General features: G+C 41.2%; 2 protein-coding genes across 5 annotated transcripts; both read right to left on the reverse strand.

Moving 5' to 3' along the window:
- Nucleotides 1–210: 210 nt before the first annotated feature.
- Nucleotides 211–8,066, reverse strand: LOC119125726. Of its 4 annotated transcripts, none has more exons than XM_037256524.1 (3): nucleotides 7,768–8,066; nucleotides 3,941–3,988; nucleotides 211–3,654 (listed from the first exon to the last, which is right to left on the reverse strand). In XM_037256524.1, exon 3 carries the CDS (start codon nucleotides 3,573–3,575, stop codon nucleotides 1,893–1,895), a length of 1,683 nt encoding a protein of 560 aa, XP_037112419.1. In that variant the 5' UTR covers nucleotides 3,576–3,654; nucleotides 3,941–3,988; nucleotides 7,768–8,066; the 3' UTR covers nucleotides 211–1,892. The 4 variants fall into 4 exon arrangements, with proteins under 4 accessions (XP_037112419.1, XP_037112417.1, XP_037112415.1 ...); XM_037256522.1 differs by having other exon boundaries at nucleotides 3,941–3,985; nucleotides 7,766–8,066; XM_037256520.1 differs by having other exon boundaries at nucleotides 211–3,807; nucleotides 3,915–3,985; nucleotides 7,766–8,066.
- Nucleotides 8,067–10,344: 2,278 nt separating this feature from the next.
- nfil3-6 (nuclear factor, interleukin 3 regulated, member 6) lies at nucleotides 10,345–12,939 on the reverse strand. The gene is made up of 2 exons (XM_037256597.1): nucleotides 12,669–12,939; nucleotides 10,345–12,028 (listed from the first exon to the last, which is right to left on the reverse strand). Exon 2 carries the CDS (start codon nucleotides 11,967–11,969, stop codon nucleotides 10,827–10,829), a length of 1,143 nt encoding a protein of 380 aa, XP_037112492.1. The 5' UTR covers nucleotides 11,970–12,028; nucleotides 12,669–12,939; the 3' UTR covers nucleotides 10,345–10,826.
- Nucleotides 12,940–19,555: the final 6,616 nt, after the last annotated feature.

A 19,555-nucleotide genomic window follows, 5' to 3' on the forward strand; every position in this document is an offset into this window, starting at 1 on the left:
GGTCTTTTTTTTTTTTTTGTGGGCTGGGCCTGAAAAGTGTTGCCACTGTTTTTTTTATGAAATTATATTAAAATTATTATATTAATATATTATATAATTGAATTATATAAAATATATATAAAATTATATATAATATTGTAAAATAATGCAATATTAAAAAATACATAAAAAATATAAATATCAAAACAAAAATGACATGAAGCCATTTGATTGGTTCAACATTCTTTTTATTTCTTTTTCAATCTTGAAATGCTCCCATCTTCATTAGTGTGTTGTTCCATACATTTCAAAAGGAAGCAATGGTAATAATGACCAGCCAGATCAACTGACACCCATCTCACGTTATCTCTTCCTTTTGTCTACTAGTCTTTTTCATCAAACCATCAGCAAAACCACAAACGTTACTGGTTAATACACACTTGGAAAAGAGGATGGGCGGGTATGAGGGATTATGAGTCAAATACATCACAGTCAATATGAAAAAAAAAACAACAGTATGGGGAACTGAACAACACCTTGACGGGAAAAAAAAAAAAAAGATACAAAACCAATGAAATAAACATTACAGTGTTGTTCAAGGGTAGTGGGGAACTTTACATTTATACACAAGTGTCAAAAAGCCAAACATGGTTCATATACTTCTGTTTATCCAGTGCAGGCTACTTACATACTTAGCAAATAGCGCTACATTGAGAACTGGACATTGGAGGCATAAAGGTCATGCAAATTTCCTACATGGCATTTTGATTAGACCAAATTTGTGTTCATCATGTCAACAATTGGAAATGAACCCAAATGCCTACATGGCAGTTCAAACTCCAGACTGCAATGGATCTTGTCTATGTTCATGTGGGCTTTTTATACAGTGTTGGGCAAGCGGAGAAGAGGGAAATAAATACATTGGGCCAGTGAATGGTGACAACAGATATGGTTGATAAAGCTCAAATAAAACTAAGTAAGGGCTTATAGCCTGCAGCTGGTGACATCCACCACATATTTCAAAGGCTGGTAATGAAATCCAAACATTTGAATGAGGAAAAACAAAATGTTCTCCATTCAGTGCTGCTGGCTCTCCAAAGTGGACAGCCATTTCTGTGTAAACAGATCATTCAAATATGATTCATGCTAAAGCTTAACAATCAAGAGAGAGGCATTTTGATTTGAGCGGCAAGTGTACAGTTAATTTCATTCCGATTCCTTAAAGGATGGTCGTTTGGAAATCCGTTTGTGCTGCATTTGTATTCAATTTATTGTAAAATATAGATTTAGAATAGATACATATATTCATATATCACAGTCATATACAAAACAAGTGCTTCAAAAATAAAGGTGATGCAGATTTTTTTTTTTTGTGGACTAAGGAGGGGAATATGGAGCAACGAGGTAGGGTCTGGGAAGAGGTATGGAACTTGAATTTTGTAAGTTTGGATGGCGTTAGAGCTTCTTTGGTCTTAGGGAACATCCCAAGAGTATGTTTGAATTAAGGCATACAACAACTTGTTTGCAGTCAGATATACGGCAAATTTGATCAAACTCAGGATTGTTGACATTCTTTTTCGGATCCAAATGAGTTTTTGTTTTATGGTGTGAAATGAATTGGCAGCGAAGAAAAAAAGCACGTAGTTCCATTCCTCCTCTCATTTCATTAAAAAAAAGTGCTTCTGTTGGTATGGAGAGAATGTAAGAAATGACAAAACTGTACAATATCTACAAGTATGATACACAAGTCACAAAGTCCAGCCTTTTTGGGTGACTTTGAGGTTTTTGGGGGTGTAAAATAGGCCAGCTTCATGTACTCGGGTGATCCAAGGCATTATGGCGGGATGGTGGCCAAATTGTCTTTACTATACACGTCACTGGAGAATGCCACCAACGTTGAAATCTGCTAACTTCTATTTCCCGTTATGTTTCCTCGCGCCTTCCCCGTCTGAAGCCTCCATTGGGTTCTCTCTCTGAATGTTCTGTTGCGGTGATAAGGACAAATATGGATGCTGAGGGAAGGGTGATGTAGCAGAGGGGGGTGTCGTCGGGGACTCGCCGTTGCTCCCGGTGCCGATGGCCCGATGCTTAAGCCTGAGTTTGTGGGGTAACGCCGTGGTCTTCACCTCGCCTTGCGGATCCCGACTTTGGGCCTGAGAGCAGCTCTGGGCTTGCGGGGAGGCAGGCTCGTGGATGCTGTTGAGAAGTTGGTTGTGATAGTTGTCCGAGCAGGACGGGGAAGGAGACTCATCGTCGTCGGTGGAGGCCTCTTTGTCAGAGCTCCTTGGATCGCTATCGCTGGATGACGTGTCTTTACTCGATTGGCTTCGGTAATAAGTATCATTCGGGAGCTCGCCCTCAAAGCTAAGAACGGGTGGTTCCTCGTCTTGGTATGAAGGAGGAGCCTGGTGGTGATACAGATGGGATTGACTGACTTCCTCCATCTGTTTGTGGGTAAACTCTTTGGACAAACGAGGCTCCTGCTGGGGAGACTGGCAAGTTTTGTACACTTGTCTCTGTCCTTCTTCAGTATGGCCGGCCGGGAGCTCAAAAAAAGGCGAGTCTAATGTTTTCCTCTCAAGTTGTTTCATCACCTCAGCCAGAGGTTCTGCGGAGTTCTCCACGAACGACTGGGGAGCTCGGCCGGCACATGCCTGACCTTTACCTTGCTTCTGCGCATCGAGATCTTGAGGCCGTGTCAAGCTGTCGACAGGACAGAAGAGAATGACGCTCCTCTGGGCGGCGGGTGGTTGAGAGCCAAGCTGCTTATTGACAGTGGGAACAGGCTCCTGATGGGGTTGTTGGTGGTGAAGATGCTGCTGCTGCTGGCTATGATAAGCGGCCTCCATCTCTTGAGAATGCTGTTGGAGCTGGTGATGAGTAGGTACGGAGGCCAGACCTCGATGGATGTTAAACATGATCTGGGTGGTAGTGCCATTGGTAATATCCATCTCCAGCCTGTCACCTTCTTGCTTGATCTCAAAGGGAATTGGGTCTGGGCTGTCTCTGGACGAGGCGTCAGACATGTCAGACAGGGAACCACGTGGCGAGTATTTCACCATCTGCCTGTGGCCCTCGCTGCGCCCGGACTGCTCAGTTTCCGAGGAGTCCGAGTTCATCATCACCTGAGAGCTACTGGAATAACCGCTGGAGTAGTACTGAGAAGATGATGAAGAAGAGGAACCGCCGTTCCCCGCGCTGTTGCTTCCCTCAATCTGTTGACTCTTCTCAATGTACGAGGCGGTGCTTATAAGGCCAAAGCGTAGCTTCAACTGGAGCAGCTCCGTCTTGAGCCTCACGTTTTCATCGTTCAGTGCGATGACACGGTTCTCCAAAACCATATCGTTGAGGCGTCGTTTCTCACGGGAACGTTTGGCCGCCTCGTTGTTCTTGCGTCGTTTCTCCCAATAGGAAGCATCTTTCTTCTCATCTGAAATGAACTCGCGTTTCCGCCTGCAGGTCATATTGGGTTTGGGTTTGATGATGCGGCCCATGCGAGGCGACGTGCCTTGCATAGACTCTTCGTAACCGGTGAAGGTCTCAAGGTGGTTTATGTTACTTCCTGAGTTTTTGAGGACTGAAGTAAGATTTTCCATTCTTGTCTGGTAGTAGCCAGTTTCAACTGGAGACTGAACAGGTCAGAGATAACGGTGACGTCACACCTTGAAGATCTCAATCAGTCTATTTATTGGAAGTTCAGTTCTGACAGGAGGGAACTCAAGTGTCCAAATTAGCCAAGAAGAGCTCAGAATTAGACACCCTCATTTATCCAACTGTAGCTTTGGGTGCTGATACAGGTCTTTCCAACTCGTGATTGAGACACTGAATCTGGAATTGAAGAAAACATGTTGTTCAGTCACAAGTGGCAGATGTTTTGATATCATAATGTCAAACTCTGGAAAATGTCAGGTCTGCATGTACAATATTCAATCTACCTCAGTGCATCAGTCTCTTGGGGAATCTCGATCTCGTCTGTTTTGTCTGTCCTCGATGCCAAGATTAGAAACTGCAATGATAAAAACAGAGAAAATAGATATGATTATGTTGCTCAACTCATCAGAATATCATGTTAAATCCATCCTCGCATTTTTTTTCCCGGTTTGCATAGAGGCTCTTTTGGCCGTGTCCCATAGCAACCCATGCAAAGTCCTTTGACCACACTGTCTGGCCTTTGTACTCTATTGATCTGCTCTGTCTGCAACCGTATGACCCTTCACCTGGCATGTTGACCTCTGTGATGTAATGTGGTCAGTGTTTTATCTTGATACCCATGTGAGCTTTTGTGATATGCACCAAGGGAACCGGAGGAAAAGGTTGAAAGCTGACATTAAGGAATAAGTAGGTCAACAGCACAAATCAATAGGAGTCTTTCTGGGTTCCGCAGGAACAGGCTCATTGCCTTTCCCAGTGAGAATCCCTCCTGAATATAGCACCCCCACTCCAACCCCCCCGTACATTCAGCCTCAGAGGAATGTGACGGCATTCTTCACCAAAACAACTCAATGCCAAATCAATGATGCAGGGAGAGCAGATAAGGCAGACAAAAGCAAGCAGCCAGTTCAGGTCAAGGAAAATGAGCCCAAGACCGGGGGGCATGAGATTTGGAAGTAGAAGTCTTTGTGTTGGGGGGGGGGTGAGCTGGGATGTGAGTTATTGATAAATATAGGTCAAGGGTCGCTGCTAAGAAAGAATGAGGGTGGTCTGCGTTTTGATGATGGTAAAACATGGAACCAAACTTTCAATAATGGCCATGAATTGCACTTTTTGTTTACATAAATTGATTTAAATTGGGGAAATTTTACAATAAATGCAACAGCTGATGTATTTTATTGGCTAGTGAGTGTTAATTAATCCACATCTGCTTTTTTAGGTTTCAAATTGCCCCCATGACTTTTTTTTTGGCAAGGACTGATTTTTTTTTTTTCTTTCTTATCAGTTGTGTGGCCTAATAGTTTGAGGTTGTCCTCGTGAGCCTTAAACATGTGGCAGCAGTGAGACCGAATGGGAATGGACACAGCCTGTCCCACTGACCCAGAAAGTCCATTTGCCTCCACTGTACAGAATCTAGGTCACCAGAACTGCAGCCGGATATGGGAAGAAAGATAGTGACAAAGAGAATTTGGAGAATTTCAGCATGTGAGTGGAGAAATGGAGCGCAGACAAAGAAACGAATCAAAGCGGGAGAGTTGTAACAAAGGATCAGATGGTTGCTCCATATGGGCTGACTTCAACAATGTTGCATCAAAGGAAGGAATGTGTAAAAAAAAAAAAGGGGGGGGGTAATCACATCACACATCAGAACCCCGACCTAATGTGACAAGGTCAAAAGTAGATGATTAGTTAGCATTTCAAAAGGTCAAGAGGTGACATCACCAATTTCCTTTCTTAAATGAGCTACATTAGTTTTTCTCTCTCTTATCCACTTTGTTGACTCCTTTGAATAATGTCGTAATTTAATTTGCTCGCGTAACAAGCCATTTTTATGACTCAAAATAGATAAGCGAGCAAACTTGATCTGCTGATCTAAATACACGTCCGTGACCTAGATCACTCCTTCCAATTCATGGTGCACATCACGTGTCATTGCCGGCCGGCCGGGTCTCTGTGGCACTTGTGGAATGATAGCACAGTCAAAGAATCCAAGTTGCCCGCAAACCACCGGGCGCCCGAATCGAAAGACTCTAATTGTGGTACTGGAAACAGTGGATTGAGTCCAACCCTTGCACGTGTTACTGTGGAGCATTTCAGTAAATAGGAGCGGGCTTAAAATAAAAGGCACATGCCTCAAAAGAATGATGAAACACTCCTACAGAGGAAAGGGGGGGGGGGGGGGGTCGCTATATGGCACGTGGTGTGATGGCATGGGTGGGGTCTGTTTGAATTCTAAATCTGAGTGCAGACTTCATCCACTTAAAAAAAAAAACATGGGGGCGGGGGTTAAAGAATCTGCAAGGTGGAGTCCTACGAAACTAGATTCTTGTTCCAAGAACACACAACCATATCAGCCCTCTCTCTCTGGAAAAGGGAAAAAAATCCCAGTGACTCAGTCCATGTGTTCCACCAGTCACATGTGCTCCCTTGGCCTACTAAACGCTGTAATTCGCTTGCGCTTGCAGCAACAACCGCAAGGCAAAACAAAGCACAACACTCATCTTTTATCATCTCCTATGTGCCCGGAAACCCAGATTATAAACTTGTGCCACACTTTTTGAAGTGGCTTTTTTTGATAACGTGGACAATGAACGACATTGGATTCAACGCAAATATAGTTCACTTTAATTAAAAGTTTGGACTCGCGTGGAATAAAATTCTCATTTCTGTTATAACCAGTGAGTCTTCTATTGTGCGGTTTTGTGCCTCACCTCACAGCCGCCCCCTCCCACAGGAGTGGTGTGACCTACATTTATAGCTGGCATGGAGACCCACTGTAAGCCACCCAATTGGCAATTTCTTCACCACACAATACAGTTTCACCCCGATTGCATAATAAATCAAATTTTGAAAATGTATTTTAATTTATTAATTGATATATTAATGGATCTCTGTATTTAATTCACATCTATAGACACCACCAAATAGCTTTTTAACATGTACATGCCAGATGAAGAGAATTTTATTTTTATATTTCTCATGTATGCTAATTATATGTTGAAAGGTGACTTTAGCATTCCATTGCTAAAAACCTGCAAGGGCAAATGGGGTAACGCTAAACACGTGCTATGTAATTTCTATGTGTGCTATGTAATTTATTTTATTTTTTTTAAACGAAAAAAAAACTTTTGTAATAGCAATGCCCACTATTTTAATCTATTTGACTCATGACAAGCCCTATTGAAATATTTTCATTTCTGTTTTCCCATCATTAGCGGTTATGGGAATATTTCAACCCGCGTGCTTTCTTTGTTGTACTGTCTGACAAATAAGATTCATGCGTTTTGTAATTAGATCCTAATCCGCTGCATGCATCCATCATAAGCAATTAATGCACAAATAAATACAAATAAACTTGCAATGTGATAACCTATTACATTGACCCTCGTCTGACCCACATTGGATCCAGATGTTCCGCACCTCACCTTGTAGTCACCAAATCCGGTTAACTTCACCATTCTTCTCTCTGTCTATTATTAAATATGGCTCCCATTTGAAATGATGCAAAATCACCATCCAAAGAAAAAAATACGACGCACCCGCTGCGCGCTCGTGTCTGACTTTGCGCTTCCCGGTTTGTGTTTTGCGTCTTCTTGGGCGGGGACTTAAGGGTTAAGCCGGAGGACCGCACCAGCCGCGTTAACCTTTACAAAGAAGCAGCTACACGTGACACGGAGAAGTGTGTCCGCGGAGCTTGTCTGCACGGACTAGCCTACTAACCCACAACGAGACCAAATGGGTTACTTCTCATTTATTTACCGCATCATGCAATAAATATAGCTTCTATAATATATATATATCTACATTAAGGAATTATATAACATACATGTATAATATATAGTAGTAATCGTATGAAAATAAGAATTATTATTATTGTTTATCTTTGTTTATATGCACAGTACCTGCACACTTATGGATACACGTGTAGAGACGGAATAAAAAATTATGCCGGATCCAAATGATTAATTACTGTAGAATAACATACACCCCCCCAAAAGGCGTAACCTTCATCTATAGGACTTTCCTCTCACACACAGACGCACATTTAAGATTAAGAAAATAATTCAGTCGGAATGAGGACTGTGTGGTTATTAATCATTGCATTTTTGAGATGGAGAAATGATTGCACACTCACCCAGTTGTTTATATTATGGAATTCCGTGTGGTGCGTGCTGTCGTATACTCCTGAACACACGCCATCCGCCAATTTGCAAAAGTCCAGCTCTCCGTTCAGTGCAGGTATATAGGAGGAGCGCGAGCACAGTGGATCTTGTTTTTAGTGCCTTGCTCATGTCATGTTTGCTCCAATTCCTCCCTCTCTCTATTTCCCCTTCTCTCAATGTCTATTATGTATGTTAGTAGGTCAGATGTTGCATAACACGACGCTTTGGGTGCCTAGTCACGTTTTTTGTTTCTCTCCCAGTTCTGCACCCTCCCATCTCTGCATGCCTTCGAATCCCGTTGCAGAAGAGATTGAAGGGGAGGGGCTAAATGATGTAAGGGGCGGGGCCTTCAAAAACTGTCAATCCAGACTGCGTGATAGGAAGTTAGGGACCTAAGGATGGGGTCAGTGGAGGTAATGTATACCAATATCCCTCAACTCACGTGCACATCAAGCCACAATAGTATTTGTTATAGCAACTGCCAGCAATAACTATAATAAGCAACATTAATTGTTTTCCTGAATATTCATCTCGCTTCACATAGTGTTGAATAACCCGGCTGCGATTGAAGCTCGTATTGTGATTCAGTTTGATTACGAGCAGGAATGTTTAACATTCTGGCAGACTTGAAGTGTGGAAATCCCTCACACAAAAAGTGTTAATGTTGTCATGGCGCAGCATCACAACTTTGTGTAACTGAGGACTGTGAGGCATTTGAAATAGTTGACTGGCTATCAAACATGACTGCTTGGTGTCAGCACAGTGTTGAGTTGACAACAAACTGGTTTGTTAACCCTGACCATATTTGAACTGGACAATGTGAAGGGGACAGTTTGCATGCCACTTTGTTTGCCAGTCTGCAAGAACTGGCGGAGCTAGGATTTCAAGTTAATTATTTGGTCTGGCACCTGGGGGTTCAAGGGGGGAGGCAGTCCCCCTGTGCCCCCCCCTGTAGCTCCGCCACTGTCTGCAAGTTCAACTTACTTTTAAGCGGAAAATTTGATTGTAGTTGATCACGCTGCAAGCAGCCACCATTTTTTTTTTTTTGCAGCAGCAGCATGGGATGATTTGTTGTAAGGTTCTTCTTCTTAAACAATGCCAGGAAATTGTCAGTTAAAACTCCGCATATTTTACAGAGGTCATTTTACCACTCCCCATTATTCCAGCCTGAAATATTACCATTAAATTAGCAATTAGCATACAGATTTTTTTGGAAGAAAGCAGGAGTCAATAGGAAAAAAAAAATCCATCCACTGATTTGTAAACTTGACACTGTTATGCAGACCAGTCATAATTTATGATCCTGACCAAAAATAAGCTTCCACCTGCACATTCATAAAATTGTGCAGATTTAAATTTGGAAAATGGGATCACCTGAAGTGCAACTCTTTGTTTCCCCTCCAAGGATGAAGGATACAAACAGCACTGAAGGAGCTGAAGCATTGGCTGCATGGATGCCCCTCCCCCATCAAAACACACATTCTCTCTGTCTCTACATCATTCCTTTCTTTTCGCACCCCATCCTTATCCCCACCCGAGCAGCCCCCCAGCTCTGTCTGCAAGCGTTCCCATGGCAACTGTCGCACTGCCTGCCTAGCAACAGGCGTTATCCTTTCACTGAAGAAAAAAAAAAAGGATGGTGGTGGTGGGGGCAACAGATTGGGGGAAAGAGGGGGTTGTGAGAGTTACGTAGATGTGAGTCGTAACATATTGCAGTGGCATCATGAAATGACATTCCTTTCTCCATCCACCTGCAGCATCTGTCGCAGACTGTATTATGCAGTCGTTTTCATTCCAACACAAGTGTGCAATTTATTTTGAAGATATATTTTAATTTATAAGAATTGTAGATGAAATTGCATTTATATTCAGGAAGTAATGTGCCCTTGAGTTTATTTTGGATATTGAATATGTAGGCTACCTAATCTCTCGTTCAAAGTCTGCTGGGACGGACTTTAGCTTCAGGTTATTAACCAACCTTGAATTAATGTGTTTTGGTTTTTAAAAAGATTATCCCCTACATAAAGCAAAACAAAACGGTCTACAGTATACATAAAACAATTTAAACGAATCGTAAACTCTGTCACATAACCTTTTCTTGTATAAATATAATTGAAAGAACAAAAATGGAGAGCTGCTGAAATGAACTCGTCACCAACTTGCTAATATCAGAACAAAAGAATAGGATTTTCCAATTATTTGCATGATGAAAAATGGATTTAGACTTGAGTGCGTCTCAATGATATTTTGCTGCCCCCTGGTGGACAACTATACAAAAAAACGAGCAGTCTGTTGACTTTGTTGCTCGTTTTACATGATGAGAAACATTACAAGAGCCGCAACTATGTTTTAAAGTTACCCAGCAACTCTATTATTTACAAAAAAGAGGATCATTTAAATTTAATATATATAAAATGACCATAACACAGTGACTTTATCAAATGTTTATTTCAGTTGAAATAAAAATATACAGACACCATTCAAATTTGAACAGATAAATTGACAAACAACAGATATAAACACAACCAACAACCAACACATTGAAGGAAACTTGAGTCTTGAGTTTTTCTTAGCTCACCAGGATTTGATGTCTACCTGCTACCTTCTTATCTGCTATCTGTTTACAGTGATCTGACTTGTCTCAACAGTGCAAAGCATTTTGCAATCGCTTTTGCGAAAATCTTTGAAGTTGTGATGTTATTTGCCATCGTTAGCTGTCACAGTGTGTTGGATTATACAAATGAATGTACAGTGAACTCCCGCATAGTGGTGGTCAGCATTAGTGAATTCAACTATTTGCAGATATATTTGGGAACTTTTTGTATTCTTCATCTATCAGCAATTTTTGGTGCAATTTCCCCAAACCACCACGATTAACGAGATTCATTGTACATCTGACACAAAATGGAAGCTCCATGCCTGAGGCGTGCAACCTAAACAGCAGACTACAAGAGGAATATATATTACTGACATTTATTACAAAAAAAAGCAAAACACATCACATTGTTAACGATTACTGACAAAGAGTGCTTCTTAGGTAGCGTTGGACATGAGCTGCTCTGTGAAAAGTCTTTTAAGTTGAGCCACCTCCATGCTCAAAGAGCTCAGTTGAGTCTTCAGGAAGTTGTTCTCATGCTGGTACTTGACCTCTGTGTGTCCTTGAGAAGGAGGCTGCAGGTTGAAGTTTGGGGCGGCATGCTGAGGTGACTGTCTCCCCTTCCTGCCCCCGTTGTTCTGCAGAGGAAGCCACGGGCTCGAGTGCCGCTCTCCTGTTTCGCCCCTAATTAGTTCTTGGCCTTTGGGGGTATCACGCGGACCTTCTACGGCGGGAGGTGCTGGGCTGCGTCGAGTGCCGCTGGGATCGCTTGCCGCATCGCCTGCCTCACAGTTGCTGGGTGTCTTGAAACGTAGCTTATGCGGGAGGTTCTTCATAGACTCGGCTTGGTCCACCCTGTGGTGGACATCAGCAGAGTGGTAGAGGTCCAAGTTCATCTCCTCTGCTCTGTGTGGTGAAGATCTTTCCTGGTCACTGAGCCGGTCTTCGAAGTAGACTGGGCTTCCAACACTTGAGCTACCTGGAGTTGAAAAGCCAGAATCTTCCGACAGGTTGCCACCGTCTCTGGAGCCTCGTCCGCTCGGCTGACTTGTCTGGTTGTTGATGTGTGATGAGGAGTTGAGGAGATAATAGTGGGGAGTCACACTGGGAGGGGTGTGCGGAGGCGCCGCGGAAAGAGGCAAGATGGCCGCATTGGACGGATCTTTCACCAAACCAAATCGGAACTTGAGAGCCAACAGCTCGGCCCTGAGCCGAGCGTTCTCCTCCAGCAGGGCCAGCACGCGACTCTCCAAGACCATGTCGTTCACCCGTCGCTTTTCCCGCGAACGCTTGGCCGCCTCGTTGTTCTTCTTCCTTTTGTCCCAGTAGCCTTCGTCTTTCTTTTCAAGCGGGATGAACTCACGCTTGCGTCTGATGCTGGATGAGGGACTTTCTTTGCGCTTTACGGCGGTGGTACGGCCCAGCAGGGAGCGGGCCAGCAGGTTGCTGGAGGTCAGGACGGACATGGTATCATCTGCGAAGGCTCGAGGTACTTTCTCTGCTTCTGCTGAGGACTCCAATGGGTGGAGCATAGCTACACCCTGCTGCACCCTCATCTCCTGGGATACCTCCTCAAACATTGAGAATGTACAACAGCGTCAAATCTCAGGTTGCGTTGATGTTGCAGCAACAGTGCCACCTAGTGGTGAGGGAGACACAATGGAGGGGATTTAATGGTTACGCAACTGCCATTACAACACAATATTATGTAAGTCTATTACACTACTCTCGCGAAACTGGAGCAACTTGTTGTGTAATTTATAATCAATAAGATCTTACGTGACACTAAGACGGTGCTGTGGCACAACTTTTTTGGTGTTATATTGCCCTACATGACTTTGACCTACATTTTTATTTCACTTAAACCCATCGCCAGAATACACCAGAATATACTATAATAATAATATCATAATTTATATCCTATAAATAATACTTGACTTTTTTTTATTATAGCACAGCGCCTTTTAAATCTACATAAATTCCGGTCTTCCGCCAACAGGACTATCGACCCACTTCTGACGGGAACACCGTCTGTGTCCTGACGAGAACAGACTAAACCTGCATAAAGCAGCATATTGTCCCAAACTAACACAGACTACGCCAGGACATTTTGTACTAATCAACCCCTTATTTTTTTTCCAGAAAAAATAAAATGCAACTTAATTCCATGTTTAGAAAATTGCAAAATATAGACTAAACCCCCGAATAATACAATAAATTCAAATACATCACTATTTAAGTAATACTGATAATAATAGCGTCAATGGAATTAGTTGTACCTGTGATGGGAATTCGGTGCCGCCGGTTCCCGAAGATGCGCTGTCGGTTCCTCCGTGCGCGCTGCAGATGCTCTCTGCTCTGTAAACGTTACGTGATATTATCAGCCGCGCTGTTCTTCACTCTGCTCTACTTGGAAGAGCGCTGCCTCTTATTTGTAACGCAGAGTTCAGCTTGGGACGGTTTCTATCCTTGCATGAACCAGCTGGGGCCCGGTTTGTGTGCAAATTGAGGGACCGCCTTCTAAAGTGACCACTCTCATAAGCCAGCCCCCCCGCCCCCTCTCGCGCGCCAACGACCGCCCCTGTGCAGAGGAAAGCTCCCGACGGTTGCCGCAAATAGCAGATGCCGTCGTCATATAACCTCATCGACTCCTCCCCTCCCCACATTGCGTAAGTGCGTCATAATGAAGCAATGTTACGCCATTGCAACACAAAGCAGCAGAACCGTCCGAAAATCAGAACCAATATGAATCTGAGCAGAATTTGCATCAGTAGCGAATTTAGAAAATTATATAAATGGTATAGTTGATCCATCTATCAGATTTTTTAATGTTATAAATAAAAGCAGGTTCTAAATAAACAGTGTTTGTCCAAACAAACGAATCAACCTCTGTATGATTTTTTTTCTCGGAGATAATAATTGTCATTTCATATTTTGCTGCTTATGGTGCAATTATGTTACAGACACCTGTAAAACACATTTCAGAAATATTACGGAGTGAATCTTGTATTAATCAAGCAATTACAGAATGCAGTTCGTCATCACTGCACATTACAATTATGCCCCCCCCCCCCCCCCCAAAAAAAATAAAAATAAAAACAGATTTCAGTCTTAAACTGGAAGCTGTCTGACAGGATGTTCCTGACTCACACTTTCCATCCTGACTGCTAATTTGAATTGGTTGCATAGGCAACATTTGATAAAAGTTAACAGCCTCAAGGTCAAACAGCCAAACAAACCTGTTTGGTTTTAAAAGTATGATCTTTCACTTTCAAGTCAATAAACCGCTTGAGCAAGCAAACATGTTTTAGTTGATGGTTAACGCCATCCGCTTTGATCCCCTTCATTGTTTGGCCACCTTGAGATCTTGATGGAGACAAAGGCTGGTGGCTTTACAATCACAGCAGATTGTCATTTCCTATAAATGGGACTTTTTTTTAAAAAATAATGACAGGCAGTTCCATGTTGGAACATCGTTGTATAGATGGTAGAAAACGGATGGATTGATATTTAACGGCACTTAAAGTTTACAGTTCCAGTAAGCAGGCATTTTAACATAGAGATAAAATCATGCTGCAAGCTACATTATCGAATCAATCAAGTACGGAATTTCTTGGCAAATAGATTGTTGTTTCTTGTCGTAAATAATGCCTTCAGTTTTCTTTGACATTAATTTTTCAAAAGCAAAGGTCAATATATGAGAGAAAGAAATTATTCATCATACTGAGTCTGGGCCCTGAGGACATGTATATAAAAAAAAAAAGTTTGAGAAGTGAGAACAGAAAGTGCTCAGAGTAGTTGGCACAAACTAACAATGGTGAGTTTGTTAAAAGAAATAAAACTAATCAATGAATGGTAAGCATGCAAACATAGAACAAGCTAAATCTTTCTTTGTATGAATCTATAGTATGCATAATACATGATGTTTTCATTTTCTTCCCTGGGATTTTTAGAAATGATTTCATTACGGGAAGACTGACACTCCACAGAGGCTCAATTTGAAGACTACAAATCATACCGCTTCGTTAATGCCTTTATGAAACAATAATGAGCTGTCTGTTTGGCTCGAGGAACCTCGTTGCCTCAGTAAACATCCTGGGGCTCTCATAAATCTTCAGGAGAAGACCAATAAAATATTACGCGAAATAATGTCCTGATTGTACTTTCCAACAATCTCTACTAACAATCATTGACGTACTCCGAGAGATTATTTTGACCTAAAAAGAATGCAGCAATGTTTTCTTAAGAAACAAAATCTCCAAGGTCATAGTGACTGTTTGCTTTACGCAACAGGAAGTCGGTTACATCACAGATCTGATTGCCTTACGAAATAAATGCAATACTTGAAGTTCTACTTTCCAAAGCAGCGTTGCTTCAGGCTTCTTTGGAAATGGGTGTGGAAAAAGCTGATTTATGTCTTTCACATGTCGTTCTTACAAGATCAGGGAAAAAAAAGCTATCTCTGTAATTATTGTATTGATCAAGGAGGAGCTTGTAATTTCATCATGTTTACATAAGGAAGCCTGCAATGTTTTTCTGATGCATCAAAACAAAAAAGTAGTTTGGAGTGAACTCAAGTCAGCAAACCTCGTGAGAGAATAAATGTTTCTCAGGTTTAAGCTGAAATTCTTGACATTCAAGCCGAGCCCCTAATGGAATGGCTGACCTTGTTTTATTTGACCTCTAGGCGGGTTTCACTGAAAAAACATGTCAGCCAAGAATTTACAAGAAGGCTGACTTCCTGAAAACTGTAAACTGACACTTGTGCTAAAACAACAACAACAACAAAAAGCATCAAGGCTTGAATGAGTTGATGAAAGAGTTGGCAAATCACAAATAGCATGCTTCATCTTGCTGTGACAGAAAAAAAAAAAAAATCTGATCATTTTCACAAAAAACTAATTTTGCAACTCACTAAAAATACCCCGTTGTTATTTCGAGGATATTTTAAAACTTTTACAAGACAGTTTTACCAGATATTCAAAACATAATAATAACCCTGATATGGCTGAATAATTGGAATAATTAATTTATGACTCAATAAAAGCACTTTGATCTCCTCTCACAGTCTTAACAAGAAATGTGTCCCACCATTAATAAGAATATATTACAAATACCTCACATTTGTACAGATTGAGGCTTGCTGTTGTGTTACACAAGGGTGTTGCGCAATCCAGAAACCAGACATTGGGAGTGCAAATTCTCATTAGAAAAACAGCCAGCCAGGTGCCATTAGTTCTCGAGTTTGGATTTGCTTGCTGAAGTTGACAAATAAGGGCACGATACGTCAAGTGGAGCCTATTTCCACCCCAAAATAGACCAGAAGTCTTTGGAAAAGGGCAAAAGGGTGACTGACATAGTTAGCCGATCAGAGGAAGAAGGTCAGAGCCATTAATGACTTATAGCTCACTGTCACTGGCGGTACAAAGTGTTCCTGACTAACTGCTGTCTCATTCGTAGACTTCTTCTCGTCTCGCTTCCGAGCAATGACGCTTGTAAAATGTGCTGCAGGAACATAACGTGCACAGCAGTAAAGCATTGGCCTACTTTTTACATGGCGAATAAGGTTACCTAATGTGATAACACCCCAAGGCATTCATGAGCTGCCGCCGATTGTTTGTTATGTCAGGCACTGAAAGTGACGATGACGAAAAACAACTGTGCTCCAGTTCATATCCAAGTGTGACAAAAACATATCTGACAGTCTGTTTATTTATTTTTTCTTGCTGAGAGACGTGCAAGGCAACTCGCATCGAAATACTTCCCAGAAACTCATTTTCCACAAACATTCCACAAATTCAGATCCAGAAATGTATTTGTTTAAAAGAAAGATCCATAAATACAAATAACCATATTTGATGATTACAATTTGTAGTCGAATGCTTTTAGACCAAAACACATTTATGTAACGGCCGTAGACATAATCTCAAGCCCCCCCCGTTATGCACAGGACAGATGTATTGGTGGAGCTATAAATAGCCCATGACTCATTTTGTCGGACTTGGGGTTCAGTTTCATAACAAGGAGAGTGCTGCATTTACTTGTTGCCTGCCGGTGGATGCATTTTTGGTTGGTCAGGGAAACTATAATCATTGCTATTCCATCACACTTTCAGTTTTACTGCAGTACTAAAGTGAAGGTTGTTACAGAGACAAAAACAAATAATATATAGATATAAGACAGAAGCCAAGAGACTCAGACCTGCTTTCCTCTCAATGATTCTATTCTTAGCCTTTTGAAATACGTCACACTGTTGCCAACGCAACCCGCTTTGGATCTTTTAAGGGAGGGGAGACGGGTTGGGTTATGAAATGCACACAGTGCAAAAAAAAACAAAAGTTCATGCAAGACATCTGAGACAGTATTTTTTTTTAGCTAAAAAAAACCAAAACACAACACACTGGCTTGTGGCAAAAGCAATCACCCTATGCTGAAGTAGAAAAAAAAAAAAAACTGGACTCTAAAATCTACTTTTTGGCCCATTATTATGTTTGTTTTGATGACTTTGCCTGGTGAAAGTCTCTGAACACAAAAGAGATTTCCTGTATTATCCACTTTCATGTATTTGTACTGAGGAAAAAAAAAAGCTAGCTCGTGTAAAAAGAGGCTTTTATACCATCAAAACATGTTCCCAAAATTTTGCTCACAAAACAATTTTGCTACTGATAATAACCGGAAAAATCCAACTTAAGTGAAGGTATATCTATTTTTTGAATGTGCAAACTGACATCAACGGTAACTGGTTGGCTCTTTCATTTGGGAACAAAAGGTTCATTCAGACTAGCACGTAACCATCCCTGATTATGTAAAGCATATTTTGCGGTTGCATAATCCGTTTCTAATAAGAGGGTTTGTGCACATATAGGTGCAACCGTTTGTTTTCCTTTGGCGTTCATTCCAGCATAACAGTGGCACACAAAAGTGGATGTTACATCACATCACACACTACCATACAATAAAAATAAAACAATTTACAATGCATGTCCAAACTAGGATCCCTTAAATCACATTCACATGAATTTGCTTGAATTAAAATGAGCACTATGTTCTGGAACTCTTAACAAGCAGACAAATCCCATGACTTTCTGAAGAACACTATTATGTGATAAAATGGACGGTTCACATAGGTCACAAGTAGACACTGTCTTGGCAAAAAAATTCACAGTTTGTTTGTTTGTTTTTCCCTTCATGTCAATTAAGGTCAAGTACTGTAATTCCCTGAGGCTCCCATACAGTCAAATCTTTGATATTTCAAAGAACATTTTTTCAAGGCTCAAATCACATAACTTTGATGTCTCATAATGTGCTTATTATTTCAGAGATTTTCCACATTTATGCAATGCATAATTTCCCAATTAACTTTTATGAGGACATTTTTAAAATTATTATTAGCTGTTAAAAATCTTACATATTTATGGAAAAATTAAGCACTGTGAATTTTTTTTAAACAATTTAATTTGTGGCAGTTGGCAGCCAAAAGCTAAAATAAAATTTAATTAATTGTGATTCACATTTTTGCAAAAAAGAATAAAGAAATCTGAAGGAATTCCATGACTAAGGAAGAAAAGATGTGTGAGAGGGTGTGCACACTTATGCAACCGCATTTTATCAGTTGTTTTGTTCGTTTTTATTTTCTCAATGTTTTTTCTTCATCACAAAAGGGTGTGTAGACTTTTTTTTATATCCACTGTAGATTCCTGAAGCATTACAATATTTCTTAGGGCAGCTTCATTTAAATGTCACAGTTTATGTAATGCAAGAGACACGCCTAAAAACACAACAGCTAATGACAACCACAAGGAAAACAGAAGCCAAAGGTATCACACCAAGAACAAACATTGACATTTCAACTCATTAACACAATTCTGTTCATATTCTTAAGAAAACTTGAAACATTTAAAAATACCGAAATAACGCATTTCAGATTTCAAGGGAGTAGACAACAATGTAGAAAAGCCAACGTATCGCCCATTCCTTTCTGTTATCACGCTTACTGTCTTAAACATCATTGTTGGGTTTTTGCAATCTGATCTCACGGAATGAGACAACCGCAGGAAGAAGCCAGAGGGGCGAGAGAGAGAGAGAAAGAATAGGAGGGCTTGTTGTGGACAATGAACAATCAACCAGGACATTTGAGGTCTGTTGACTGTTGTCTTGTGTTCCCACTCTTCACTTATTCATTACTTTTCAGTGACTTAAGGTCGTTGGCATTCACAACATGTCCTTCATTAACTCATTCACTCCCATTGACGCATATAGACGTCAACATTTGATCTGGGCTGCGAATGAAACACAACTTGGAATGAGTTAAGAACATTTGATCGTTGTTGTCATTAGATAGAACCTCAATATTTTGGTTGTGACCGTGTTCTAAGGTGATAAATTCTGACTATAGGAGGAAACGTGGGTGGCACGGATGAGTCATTCCTCATTTGGGTTCTGAGTTACTGCTTGTGGTGGGACTAGAGAAAAGAAGTGAGTCAGGCTCCATATCTCACAGTGACGTCAGAGCTCTGTTGTTGTTCTGCTTTCTCGTTCACACACAAAGCTTTTTGGTATTTGTGCATCCACGGTGTTTATCGTGTTTGGTTGCAACATTCTGTTGGAGTGGACGGTGGTTGTAATCCACCCTTTGGCACTGGGTGAAAATTCCAGAGTCATTTCCCACAAGACGTTCTTCCAAAAGTTTGAAAGAAGAAAAAAAGCACACATTTTTTGATAAGTGTGATTCACTTTGGGTCTGTTTTGGCAGCCATGCTCTTGAACAAAATGTTACAGATGTTCTTTCAAGCGGTGTACATGACGGCCTGTTCTTATTTCATAAAGTATGTGAGTCATCATTCGATCATTTACAAAGGTTACATAACTGTTCTGTACGTTCCATCGCTGCTTCCGGTATGGGACTGCATCTTGCATAAATTATCGTCATCATCACTATGCAGTAATATTAAACTGGACATTACTGTCAATCAATCACATCCCGACCCCCCCCCCCCCCCCCCCCCACACTTTTAATAATTTAATTTACTTTCACTCAGATACAAATGTTTTTTAAAACGCTCTTGTGTTTTGGGTTTATTTTTTTTATACTTTGGCTTCAATACTTTCAATACTTTGGCTTCTGTGAGAAAACAAGGTCATACTGCCCCCTCTTGGTGAATAATTG

The sequence above is a fragment of the Syngnathus acus genome, chromosome 8, assembly GCF_901709675.1.
Source record: "Syngnathus acus chromosome 8, fSynAcu1.2, whole genome shotgun sequence".
NCBI lineage: Eukaryota > Metazoa > Chordata > Actinopteri > Syngnathiformes > Syngnathidae > Syngnathus > Syngnathus acus.